We start from the raw sequence: 13,622 nt of genomic DNA on the forward strand, positions 1-13,622 counted from the left end.
TATCTAAGGATGGTACTATAGAACGCCACCTCAAGGTAGGCCTAGTGGCGCCATCTCTTGGTCAGGCCGGAAACTTATCAATCCACCCTCGTATGTATCTCGCGCTCCGCGCTCGGTTTTTGTATTACCCTCCACACAGACCACTATGCGAAATTTTCTAAATTGTATGTTAAAAAATATTATATCAAATGTCTATTACAATTTTTGTGTGTGTACCTTGGTCTGGTACTGCTTATTCAGAAATTACAAAATAATGAACTTTTTTTTTAATTTGACATTAAAAAAGGTTCTCAAAGCACCTACAGCCTTGAAGATTACATTCTCATTGCGATAATCGCGCTTCGCACTCAACAGTTCGGTTATCCGGGCTCTATTTTTTTAAATTGTGGGTTAATCGAAAAATTCTGCTAGAAAAGTTTTAAAATATATTTGGTATATAGTGAAAATGTTGAATGGAATTTTTGGATTTATGAAAAAAATATTTTTTTTCTATTTTTTGAAAATTTTCAAATTTTTGAAAAGTATACAACTTTTCTAATTTTCATCAAAATTAAACCTTTTAATTGGATAATTTGCAAGTTTTTTACCCATCTATAAGAAACTTTGACAAAAATTTATAAAATTAAAAAAATGTGAAATTTTGAAAATCCTTTCAATTTTTTAATTTTGGTTCGAAATGTCTGATTAATGAAGTTAACCTTCATTTTGGGGACCTTCAGAAGTGTATGAAATGCGGACTCGATTGGACAAATCCTTCAAAAGTTAGCATGGCTACAACATTCAGGTAACCATACACAGATATACAGGCAGACGCCGACAAAATTTTATGTTTTTCGGATTCTGTGCGTGCCGAAACGTAAAGATCCGTTAAAAACCAGAGATCGAAAATTTGGACGATTGCATTCAAATACTAACAAAAAAAAAGATTCTTATTCTTAATCAAAAACAGTTGAATTTAACTAAAAAAAAATGAATTATTAAAAAAAAGATGATTCACAGCTTGAATTCAGCCAATAATAAGGTATAAGTAAAATTTTTAACTAATTCAAATTTAGAGAAAATAAAACACTTGCATTTTTAACCAGAAAAGATGAAATTTCTAAAAAAAGAGTTCGATTTTCAAACCAAAAAGACAAACATTAAACAAGAGTGTGGAATTTTTAATAAAAAACGCTCCTGCAATTCAGAAATAACAAGAATTTCAACCAAATTGTTAATTTTTCAAGCCAAAGAGAATTTTATACAAAACAATTGACTTTACTCGAAAATATGAATTTTTATTAGAAATTTTAATTTTCAACCAAATAGATACATTTTCTACCATGAAGATAATTCTTCAATTTAAAAAAAAGTCTTTTCAACCAAAATAAATACAAGTTTCTACCAAGATAGATAAGATTTTTTTCTACCAAATTGTTGAATTTTCAAGTACAAAAGACGAATTTTTGGAAAGCGTTTGAATTTTTCACAAAATAGTTCAATTTTATATGAAAACAGTTGTATTTTTAACAAACAAAAAAAAAACGATTTTTGAAACAAATAATTGAATTAAAAAAAGGATTTTTTATCCAAGTCATTAAATTTTCAACCAAAGTAATAAAGTTTTTAATCAAAAAGACTTTAATTTTTCAATTCTTTAATAATATTAGCTTGGAAAATTGGAAATTTTGCTTAAAAAATAATCTTAATTTTCCTGTCAATATTAAAATTTATTTGATATTAATATTAATATATATTAATACAAAATTAAATGTTTGAATTTAATACTCAATACTATTTTTTAAACATGAAACATTTTTCTGTCTTAATATTTAAAACTTTGAAATTTATGAAAGTTAAAAAATGTTGTTATAAAGTTCCATGAATCTTTACACCCCTATAGAAATAATATTTAAATAGACTTATTGTATATAACATTGCTTCTTAGTTACAGAAGTTTCTTTATTATATCAAGGAATTTCAAGTAAATTTAATGTGGTTGACACCAATTTTTTTATTTACATGACAATTCTTTCAAATTAGCAGATTATTTTTCTCATTAACCATACTTTTAGTTTTTTCAACAATTTAAAACAGATTAAAAATAAATTTTCAAGGTATTTCCGGATAAACTATTAAATAAGGTAGAATCACAATTCGACTATACCATGTTTTCTGGACATAACTGTTACATAAATATATTAAATTATTTTACTTTTATACCAAAATTTTATTTTAAAGTTCAAAAGTAAGAAAAATGTAACATTTACGTGTAGGTAAAACTGAGAAAAATTCAAGATCTACAATGTCACAGAAGAGCGATTTATTCACATCGCAGACCCCTTTTCCAGGTCCTTCTTAAAAAACACTTTTTTACAAAAGTTAAAACTAGTTTGAACTAATTTCAGGTATAAACGGTAAAATTTATATTTCAATAATAATTTTGAAAAACAAAACTCTTCACAAACGGTGAATTTTTTCTAATTAAAAAATTTGGGATCCACTTATTTATATCTTGAACCTGGAAAAACTCAACTACTTGTTGGACGTGGATCCACTTTGTAAAAAATGCATAATCATTCCTATTGACTCATCTTATTAGTTGAAAACTTTTTTTCAAAATTTAACTATTTTGTTGAAATAGTTATGTAGTAAATTAATTTTTCGAACTGAAAATACAACCATTCCATGTACCGTTGAAAATGTATCGTCCTCATCTGAAAATTCAACTGCTTAACTGAAAATTTAACTACCCATTGGGCACAAAATTTGGCGACGTCTTTACGACATCGTTACAAAATCTTTGCGACATCCTATGTCCATGTTGTTTCGGTGTCTTTGCGATATCGTAAAGACATCGTCAGATCATACGACTTATTTACGATATCGTAAAGACATCTTAACGTCATGGACATAGGATGTCGTAAAGTTGTCGTAAAGATGTCGTAACGATGTCGTAAAGGCGTCGCCCAACTTTGTGCCACTGGGTATTTAGTCAAAAAAGCCGTTTTTTCTTTGATAATTAATTTTTTTAACTGCAAATTAAACTATTCAATTTTTAACGAAACGGAACCTTTTTCTAGATATTCAATCATTTTGGTTAGAAAATTATTAATTTGATTAAAAATTTCACTATTTCGTGGAAAATGATCTTTTGGCTTGAGCATTCAAATTTTGGTCCAAACTTACCATTTTTTCTACTTGTAGCTTCATCATTTTAGTAAATTAATTTAAAAAAATTTTAAATTCACTTATTTTGTTGAAAAATCCTCTTTTTTACAATCAAAAATCAATTATTTTGAATGAGGATTTTCTTGCTTTATTATGAATAAAAAATCTTTCTTTGTTCAAAACGCAGCACTTTTGTTGAAAATTCTACTTTTTAGTTAGAAAATTAGTCTTTTTTAGTTAAGAATTCATACAGTTGAATATTCAAACAAAAACAATTAAATAATGTGAAAAGTAATATTTCGTGTTTAAGATACTTGGCAATTGTTTAAAAAATTTTTTCATCCTGAAAAACGTGCAAGGTTTTCTGAACATAATCAACATTTAATACCATTTGCTTCTTTTCATAGATCAATGAAATCGAGGTGAAAATAACTGTTAATAAGGTAACTAAAAAACTACAGTGAAACTCTTCTATAGCGCCGATTTTGGGGCTGACGGTGGGTGGGAAATAGCACATTATAGCCCGCACCGTTTTGGTTTGTTCATGCCTGAGTGCTCACCTGAGTGACAACCGCAGACCCCCGCAATCCGCGCAGTTCCTGTTACACCTACCTGCGACGCGGCGTCAATTCTCGGGAGGGCTATAGAAGGGAGGGCTATTGAAGAGTTTCGATGTATTTGAAAACATTATTATTTTAAAAATTTTAGTATAAGTTCTGCGATAAGAAAATACTGAATAATAAGATATATAGAATAAAACATACAAAAATTTATCATTTTCTCCACTTTTCATATGAAAAGGCGAAAGTAAATGTTGATTAATTTTTTTAATCATTGCAAACTGTCTTCTACTTTTTAAATTTTGCAGGAAAAAATAATTTGTTTAAAGGCATGGAAATTGTATAACTAATTGTAAACTGTCTTTCACACAAAATATCACTCTTAGTGTCTTCGTATTCATTAGATGCGTTATTGATTTCAGAAAATAGTAACATTACAAGATTCATCGCAGAAATTTTTTTTAACAAATAAAAATTCTTTTAATAATTACCACATATCCTTAAAAAATATATTACTCTCAGCAATTGTTAATTGTGTAATATTTCTAGAAAATAATAATTTTTTACGATTTACGGGCGAAAAACAGTTTCAAGAAATTAAAATTGTTTAAACAATTAAAAGTTAGTTTAAAATACTTCAAAACTTGTGAATTACCTATTGAAAATAATTAATTTGGTGAAAGTTAAAAAATTAGTCTTTAGCATGAATTTTACATAAATTTTCTGTTAGGCATTTTTTGGGGCGTTTTCCGGTCCTAATACAAGGGGGCTGGGGTGTCAAAAACTAAAGTTTATTGGGTAGAAATTTTTCTCGGCTCTCACATGCGGAGAAACCCAGTTAGACCAGCGGCAAGCGTGAGCGCGCACGCCGGGCACGCACGTTTCTTCGGGACGACTTTTCGCCGGGTCGACGGTTCACCGCATGTGAGATCCGAGCTACCATCCTGAAAATAAGTAATTCAAGTATAAATGTTAATTTACAGTTAAAATAGACAGTTTCAGTTCAACATAAATGCTTTATTCTTTATAATTATATGTACGTTGAAAGGAAACAATACGATACACGCGATTATACACATAATAACGATAAGAATCAACAGTTTCCTAACGAGAAATACTTCATCTCTAACGACTTATAAATATAAACTCACGAATAAAATTCGAATCAAACATATGTGTAAAACAATAACAGGAGAATCTCACTATGAAGAATGATATAAAATCATGAGTTTCATCCATTTAATCAGAACATGTTTAATCTAACAAAAATAGAATATTCTTATTCCAATACTTCAATCGTTCGTCCGTATAATTAAAATATTTTTTACAATCACTTAATATTCTAGCTATATTCAATATTCATATACTCAATTTCCCCACTATAATTTCTCTAATCTCGCGTCTTATTATACAACAATACAAACAGTCATTATATGTATTTCACAGTGATTCATTTGTTTATCTTTTTAAGTTTTTTTAAGTCGCATTACATCATAGCAAATATAATTACAGAGCAATACGTAATGCCTTCACGAAATTGAGGCGTTTTTTAGATTCAAAACAATCACAATCGTCGGATTTGTCACTTAACTTACTTCAATAACTTATAACTTATTCTTATCTTATTAATCAGGGAGCGAATTAGAGCCAATGTCAAGTTAGCTGACAAGCGCAGCTCGGCTCTCACAATTAGAGAACCCCGGTTAGACCGGATGCAAGCGTGCGCACGCACACTAGGCACGCACGTTTTTCGCAACCGCCTCTCTGTCGGGCCGACAGTTTTGCACATGTGGGATCCGAGCTGAGTTCACCAGCTAACTTCACAATGGCTCTAATGCGCTACCTGAAGATTAACCAAGAAATTAAGTTTGAGGTTCGTGTCGCCGTCGAGACTGTTTTGATTACAAACTTCGATTATCAGAGAAGAAATTCTTGGAGAAAAAATCCTTGAATGAACCGATTCTTATCAATAAAATCTACCCGTATTTTTGATCTTTATCGAAATTCATATGGCACAGTTTCAATGGCGTCCAGAAACTTAAATGTATATAAATATATCTGAAATACTTTCGTAACGGGTCATAAAACGCTTCATTAAAAATCTCGAACCTGGCTAATTTGTCAGTAAAATTTCAGAAAATAGCACCGGATTACTACGTATATCTTCGCAGCATTACGTATTACCGTCAATGCACCGAGAGACTTTTTCTACATTATTTGGTAAAAATTGTTATTATAATTTACTACATTTTTGCAATTATCTTAAAACTGGAATCGGCTGGGACAATTTCATACAGAACTAGTGTGAATCTATCATATTGTATGTTATTTTTTGGAAATATATATTTCTTTTTGTTAGAAACTGAGATTGATGATACAATTTTTTATACAAAATCAATTATTTCAAACTAGAAAGTTAAAAAAAAAATTCGAACATTTTGAAAATCGAAGATCTTCAAGCTGAAATGGTCCAAAAGGAATATTTAAAATGAAAACTGACAGTATCGAAAAATTTAAACAGAAATAATAAGATTCAAAAAATTCAAACTAAAATATTAAAAATCACATAATTCTGGATCAGTTATTCAAAATACAAAAAATTTAAACTTTTAACTTGAATGTTAAAAGTTGAACAACTATAAGCTTCACTCTTAAAAATTTCACAATTTTAAACAGAAATATTAACTGTAAACTGGAATTTTTTAAGTTGACGCATTTATATTACTTTTTTATTCTAAATATAGTATTCTCTTTATTAAAATTTGAGATCAATAAAAAAAATCACAATTGAAAGTTATTAATGAAGTATGAAGTATATTATTAATATTAATTAATTAATTCTGCTTCAAACTTATAACAAACAAATTCTTCAAATGATACCATATGCAAAATTAATTTTTTTACACAAAAAGATTATAATTGTACAAATTCAATCGGAAATGTTAAAAATTAAAAAATTTCAAAGTAAAATAACATTTAGAACTAAACAATTTCAATACAAAATTAAAAAAAGAAAAATGAACAATTCGAATAATTAAAATATTAAATATTGCACAATTTCAAGTTCAAAAATTGAAAAATGTCTTGCCACAAGTTTGAAAATTGTACAACACCATTTCGGTCTAAAAAGATAAACATTGAAAACTTTTAATTTAAAATTCTAAAAATTGAGCAATTTCAAACTGCAATATTGAAAATAGAACAATTGAAGCTAAAATTATAACAATTGAGAATGTGAACAACAAAATAGAAGAAACGAAAAATAGAATACTTATTTTCATTTTAATAATTCTGAAACGAAATATTAAAGTTTGAAGAAGTTCAATAAAAAAGGTTCAAAATTAAAGAATTTATAACTGGAGTTTGCGAAGTAGACGAAATAATAATTTTAAGATGAAACAAGGACTTTTTTCTAAAATAATTAACTGTGGAAAAGGGTCTCAATTGTATTAAATGACATTTACATTGAAAATAGTGGATTCCATTCGACAAAGTAAATTTTTGATTGTAATATATCTACACCACCCTTTTATAAACTTATTCAACACTTTTTAAGAAATTTTCAAATTGAAAATCAAACTCGGTAAAAAAATGCCTTATAGACTGGAACCTGGATTTATGCACGGTTTCAGGCATGGTCCGCAGTAGCCTTTGATGTAAATCCAGGAACTCCAAACTTTAACAGATTGGGCCACGTGAATCATTTCCTACTCTCCTCGCATTACCAAAATGTGGAGGCCATCAATTCTAGGAACGCACAAATCCAGTTTACGAAAATTCAGGTTCCAGTGTAGTATGCTAAATTCCAATTGTAAAAACAGTAAATTATGATACCGAGTTTACCAGAAAATCGAACTAAGAGCCTCTCTGTGATCTTTCATAGAATCGAAGTACTGATCGAACGAGACACATCGCGATAACATGGATAAAATTTTTATCCAATGCGCTTTTAATAACAACAAGAAATTCAGGTAACAGTTTTAACAACTTCTCAAGACTTTCGTTCTGAATTCGCGGCTCTGAATCCAAAATCGATTTCCTCACCTACGAATTCGGATTTTATCCAAATAAGGCATTCGGTGGGGAAATTGATGAAAGACGAATGACCAGAAGCACTGCCTTATTGCTGCTTCGAAATTGTATTTCTCCGAATGAAATTCAGTCATATCATTACTAGAATTGAGAAGATAATTTTAAAAACTTCAACCGAAGAGACGTTCATCGAAATAGTTGGAGCAAAAGGTTGTTATGTATAAAAAATAAACTTTGATCAGTGTGAGTATCGACATTGAGCATTCCCTCAAAGGTTAATAGAAAAAACTGGACGTATTCAAAGATTCGAGGGGCTAGTCATTCAGCAATCAGGGAGTCAGACTAACAATGACTGCCACTGGAATAACGAAGATTTCTTAGAGACCTCCCTCGGACTAACTCCAGATTTCTTGTGACTTACCACGAGGCTCCTTTGAAAAGTAAATCACGCGGTACTCGAAACTTATTGAGACTAAGTGCGGGGCTAACCAAGGAACAACGCAATAGAATTTAGAGATTCTTGCTGACCTCCATAGGGTCCTTTCTAAATCCGCGAGTCACCTGAAATCTCAGTGACCAGCCCCTCGCAAAGATTCTCCGGTGGACTCCGATAGATGGCAGTACGTTAGGGCGTAAATAACGTGCTGCCGTCTATCGGACTCTAGCAGAGAATATTTTATTCGACACGGTTTATTTACCCCTTGACCAATTACCCAGCTGGACGTTACCCCGTTTCATTCATTACCTGCCTTACCAGGGAGGCCTATTTGGAATTAATCAATGCATGAATATTTCACATAGATTTCACTTCTAATTACCTTATTAGTTTACGGAAAATCTGATTGGTCGAGAACTTAAATGCTAACTCGTGGTGGCAAATTATTTAATCGATTAATTTAAAACAGACCTCCATAAAAAGGCACTCTTAATGCAACTAGTCACTTTTGTTGTAACGAGAGCTGTAACAAAGTTACTTATATAAATAAGTAATGAATAGGTAACTAGTTAAATTTTTCAGTAGCAGTAACAATAAAAATCGTTACATTTTAAGTTACTTTCAAAATATTGTTCACACATCCTATTTCATGACAATTAAACAATTGTTTTGTTTTTTTCACTATTCAATTTGTGGCATCGAGTTTCCAAACGATTCTTTCGTATTGCAGGAATTATATGGAACTCGCGAAACGGGTAGAGTGAACGGAAAAGCTTTCAAAAAATCATTGCTATTAAAAATAAACCAAGAATATACAGGAATATCACAGTCTAATTTGCTTGACAACAATGAGTCAAAAGTAAGCGCTCCGCTCCTTCAAAAAAAGGGTTTCGTAATCTATTAAGAAATGAATTAAGTCGTCTAGGTTTACCCCTTCCAAAATTAAACTTCCTTACACCTCCAACATTTCTTTAATTTACCTCTCCACCTATAATTCCCCTCCACAACACTTTAAGCTTCGCTTCCTCTCCCTTTCCCAACGTCTTAATCATCTACTTCCCCCTCTCCTTACATCCCCAGATAACATTCCCCCTCTTCTACTTTCCCACTCCATTTCCCTCTCACTTCCCCTAGTTCGCATACCATCCCTTTTCCTGTCCCTCAATCATCCCCACTTATCCTACATCCCCTACTTTGATTTCTATCTTCACCGAAATTCCCTCTCATTTCCCCTATTTCTCATACTTCTCTTTTCCATGTTTCTCCCCGTGTTTCTCATCACTTACCCTACGTCCCTTCCGATCATTTCCTCTCAATTCTCCTAATTCCCGACCCATAATTTCCTTTCACTTTCCCTACTTCCCCACACATGATTGCCCCTATACACACACTTCCCCATCCTCATATTCGCCCTATCCTTTCCTTACATTACCTGTCTTCCCCTAATGCCTTCTACGGCTCCTATCGTCATTTCCCCTCACGCCCCCAATCTTAATTTCCGATCACGTCCGATACTTACAATCCCGTCACTTCCTCTTACCTTCCTTCGTTTTCCCTCACTTTCCATACTTATGCTCCCCTTACTTCCATTCTATTCATGTTCTCTTCCGTCATTTGCCCTAACTTTTACTTCCTCTTCCATAATTTTCCCTCACTTCCCTCCTTGTAAAAAAGTACGACGGACAAAGGGACACCCAACCAAAACTATAGGGATTTCTGCCCCAGGCTACGAAACCCTAAAAATGAAAGTAAACAAAAGTAACTCATCTTTAACACAAAAAGTGACTGAAATTGACAAAAAGCTACTAATCTGCACTAATAATCTAATCTTTTTGATTCAAAAGAATTCAATTATCATAATTCCAGGTGAATTTGAATGAATGCAATATATGTTCCAAAAAAACATTCAATCAAGTAAAATTCGAGTGATTTGGAAGACTTAAGGAAAATGAAAAGAGTTCGACGAAATTCATAAAAATTCAAAGTGAACTTTTAATAAATTTAAGTGACTTGATAGAAATCCAAAATGTTCTACTGATTTAGTAAAATTTAAGCGAATTTCGAGGGCAAATTATAGAGAGTTTTAGTGAATTGAGAAAAAAATAAAAACAAAACAACGAATTAAATCAAATTTGAGTAGATTTAGAGATATGTAAGTGAAAAGAGAAGAGCTTGATGAAATTTATTAACATTCATGGTGGTTTAAAACGAAATTCAAAAGAATTTAAAAGAATTCGATGACATACCTAAGAATTCAAGGTGAGTTCAAAATACTTTAGGGTGAATTAAAAAATATATATTAAAAAAGCCATTGAATTTAATTAAAATTAGGTGAGTTTAGAAAAATTCAAAGGAATTAAAAAGAATTCAAATGAATTCGGAGGAATTTAAAATATTCTGGGAAAATACAAAAATTCAAGAGAATTCTAAAGAATTCAAAAGAATTTATGAAGTCCAAATCAATGAAAAAAACACAACATATTGCATTGATTTCAGTACAATTCTCTTGAATTTAGAAGAATTCAAGAGAATTCAAGAGAATTTAATGAAATTCATACGAAATTAAGATAAATTTAAAAAAACAACTAAATCTCGGATAAATGGGAGTGAATAGAATTAGTGAATAAGAATTTAAAGAATGTAGGTGAATTCAAAAGTCAAAATCCATTAATTGAAGTGGATTTCAAGAGAATTTAGAAATTTTTGGGTTCCCTGTTTTAATTTAGTAAAAGAAGTAACTAAAATGATATTCTTATTTTAAAAAGTAACTATAGGGACTTCATGATAAAAAAGTTACTAAATATATTAAAGTAATACAAATTTCCGTTTTTAGTTACGAGAGTAACTAAAAATGGAAACGATAGTTACTTTCTAGCAAAAGTAAATTTGAAAAAGTTACACTTTGAAACGCTAACGATAACTAGTTACTTTTTTCGTAACGCGTCGGTAACGCCCAGTAGAAAAAAAAACAAGTGGAATTCCATGTGTGTGAAGGAAACTACGTTGATATCCACGTAAAACTCCACGCAGAATTATGGAAGGAGACATAATTATCAAGGAGCGGATTAGAGCCACTGTGAAGTTAGCCGACGAGCACAGCTCGGCTCTCAAATGCAGAGAACTCCAGATAGACCAGCAGCAAGCGTGCGCACGCATGCTAGGGACGCAAGTTGCTTCGCGGCCCCTCTCTCTGCCGAGCCGAAGGTTCTCCGCATTTGAGAACCGAGCTGCACTCCTCAGCTAACTTCACAGTTGCATCAGTTTCTTAAGCCCAGTTTCTTCTGTGCTGGAATGACCGATATTGATGTAGACTTTAGATTCTTTAAATTTTAGATTTTAGAATTTAGAGCGCATTAAGCTAGTGGACTATCCAGCATCACTGATGGTTTTTTTTTCTAGCCTCTATTCATGAGACTCAAAGAATGAGCGACAGCGCGCAAATCGTCAGAGTTTTTCTTGAGCTGGTGTCTTCGGTGGTGGCGTTCTCTGAGAAGATGATGTCGAAGGACCCACGCTTGTACTACGCTCTAGGACCCTGCGACCAAGAGGTGTTCTTCTTGGAGTCCTAAAAGAACTGTCGGTTTTGAATTAGTATCGGTTTAATGTAATTTAATTAAAAACAAAAAAATCAGAGGGCTCAACTAGGATTGTTTGAACTTCTCGAGGGACTGTTTCTGGGTCTACGATTTTTTAAATCCTTTTTTATTAACTTTCGTATTTTTGTTCTTTTTTACTATTAACTATTTTTTCTCACTATTTCAAAATACTAGATTTTAGGGACTTTTATTCTAGTAGGTAATCTTACTTTATTCACGATGCAGTTTTTCTATTTGGTTACTGGGGCTTTTACATCTAGAGTTACAAACCTTCAGGATCTTGAGCTAAACGCTCAGAAAAAAACGACCTAGCTTTTTAAAGTATTTTTTTTTATTTTCAGGGTTTATGAGGGTTTAGAAATTGAATAAAAAACCTTTGTTCAGATAACATGTTTTCATTTTCTTACTAGGATCTTTTTAAATCAAGTATTACCTAAGTTTCATGCAGCATCGTTTTGTTAAAACTTAAAATTTATTTTAAATATTACTTTTAAAATTCATGAAATTTTGCACGTTGAAATAATTAGGGACGGAATATTATTTCCAAATCAAAAAAATCTAGAATGTGGAAATTAATGGAAAAATATTTACCGAAAAAGAAATGTACTGAAAAATGAACATTTCCGAAAGAAAATAAAACTACACACAATATTTTGTCCGAAATTGTAAAGTCTATAATTATTAAGTACCCGAAAATAGTAAATTACCAAGTTTTAAGATTCCCGAACAAAAATAAGATCTAATATTATTTTTTATATGAGAATAATCTTTCGTTTTTAATGGGGTATTTATTCTCAATTTTAAAGTTTTCAGCAAATTTATAATTTCGCAAATTTTCTATTTCGATTTTTTTGTGTATTTTATTTTTCAGGAGTTTTCAATAATGCCGAATCCGATCTTTGTCCGGAAATTTAAAAATTCGGAATTCGAAATTCGGAATTCAAAATTTTAAAATTCGTTAGTTTTATTTTCTTTCGGGAATTTTACAATTTCGGTAAATTTCTGTCATCCGATAATTAAATAAACTTGTAATATTCAAATTCTAAATCAAACCTCAGATATAATCAGATATAATTATTTTAAATTTCAGCAATTCCAAATTTATCAATTACTCAAATTTATAAATGCTGCTTAAACCGCTAAAAATGGTAAGTTTATAATTGAAGGATTTTAATAAAATGAAAATTTTCGAAATTTTTAAATGGAAAAATTTGAAATTGCAAGTATCATAAATTCCACAGAACCAACTTCAATCCTTGAAAATGGAATACCTTATTATTTTAACACTGAAATCTCTCAAATTACATCTATGGATCAAAGGGCCTATACTTTAAATTATTTGACTAAAACTAGTTAAATAATTTTATGTGCATATCTATTCCTGTTTATTCCATACCAATTAAATTTGATTTTTCAAAGTAAATATCATAATGTTTTTGTAAAAATTGAAAAAAAACAAGAAAAAACTCAAAGGAAATTTGAAACAGCCTAAAAAAAGTGTGTGTCATTACAAGTTGAAAAATTAAAATTTTTTAATATTTGACACTTTGGTTAATAAACGCCTTTTAACTGTGCAGCGTTATTTAAATTACAATCGTGAAAATGTGAAAATTTCAAATTAATTTTGTAAAAATGATACGATTTCAAAATTGAACCAGAAAAGAACTAGGAACTTTTATATTCAAACGTTGGAAACTGTGAAATGAGTATTGAAAAAGATTTTTAATTATAAAAGATAGTTCCAATCATTTAAAACTGACAAAATTAAAAAAAAAAATACATAATTAAAATTGTTCCTTTTCCAAGACATTTTGAAGTTGCTTGTAAAATTTTATAATATATTATATT

At 30.6% G+C, this 13,622-nt stretch overlaps 1 protein-coding gene across 1 annotated transcript in view; it reads right to left on the reverse strand.

The window, feature by feature from the left end:
• Positions 1-10,843: 10,843 nt before the first annotated feature.
• LOC117178215 (protein retinal degeneration B) overlaps positions 10,844-13,622 on the reverse strand; it is an 85,616-nt gene continuing 82,837 nt past the window's right edge. The window contains exon 20 of the mRNA XM_033369522.1: positions 10,844-11,752. Coding sequence (XP_033225413.1) covers positions 11,623-11,752 — 130 coding nt within the window. The 3' untranslated portion in view covers positions 10,844-11,622. The remainder of the gene's footprint in view (positions 11,753-13,622) is intronic.

Source organism: Belonocnema kinseyi, chromosome 8 (genome assembly GCF_010883055.1).
Source record: "Belonocnema kinseyi isolate 2016_QV_RU_SX_M_011 chromosome 8, B_treatae_v1, whole genome shotgun sequence".
Classification (NCBI taxonomy): Eukaryota; Metazoa; Arthropoda; class Insecta; order Hymenoptera; family Cynipidae; genus Belonocnema; species Belonocnema kinseyi.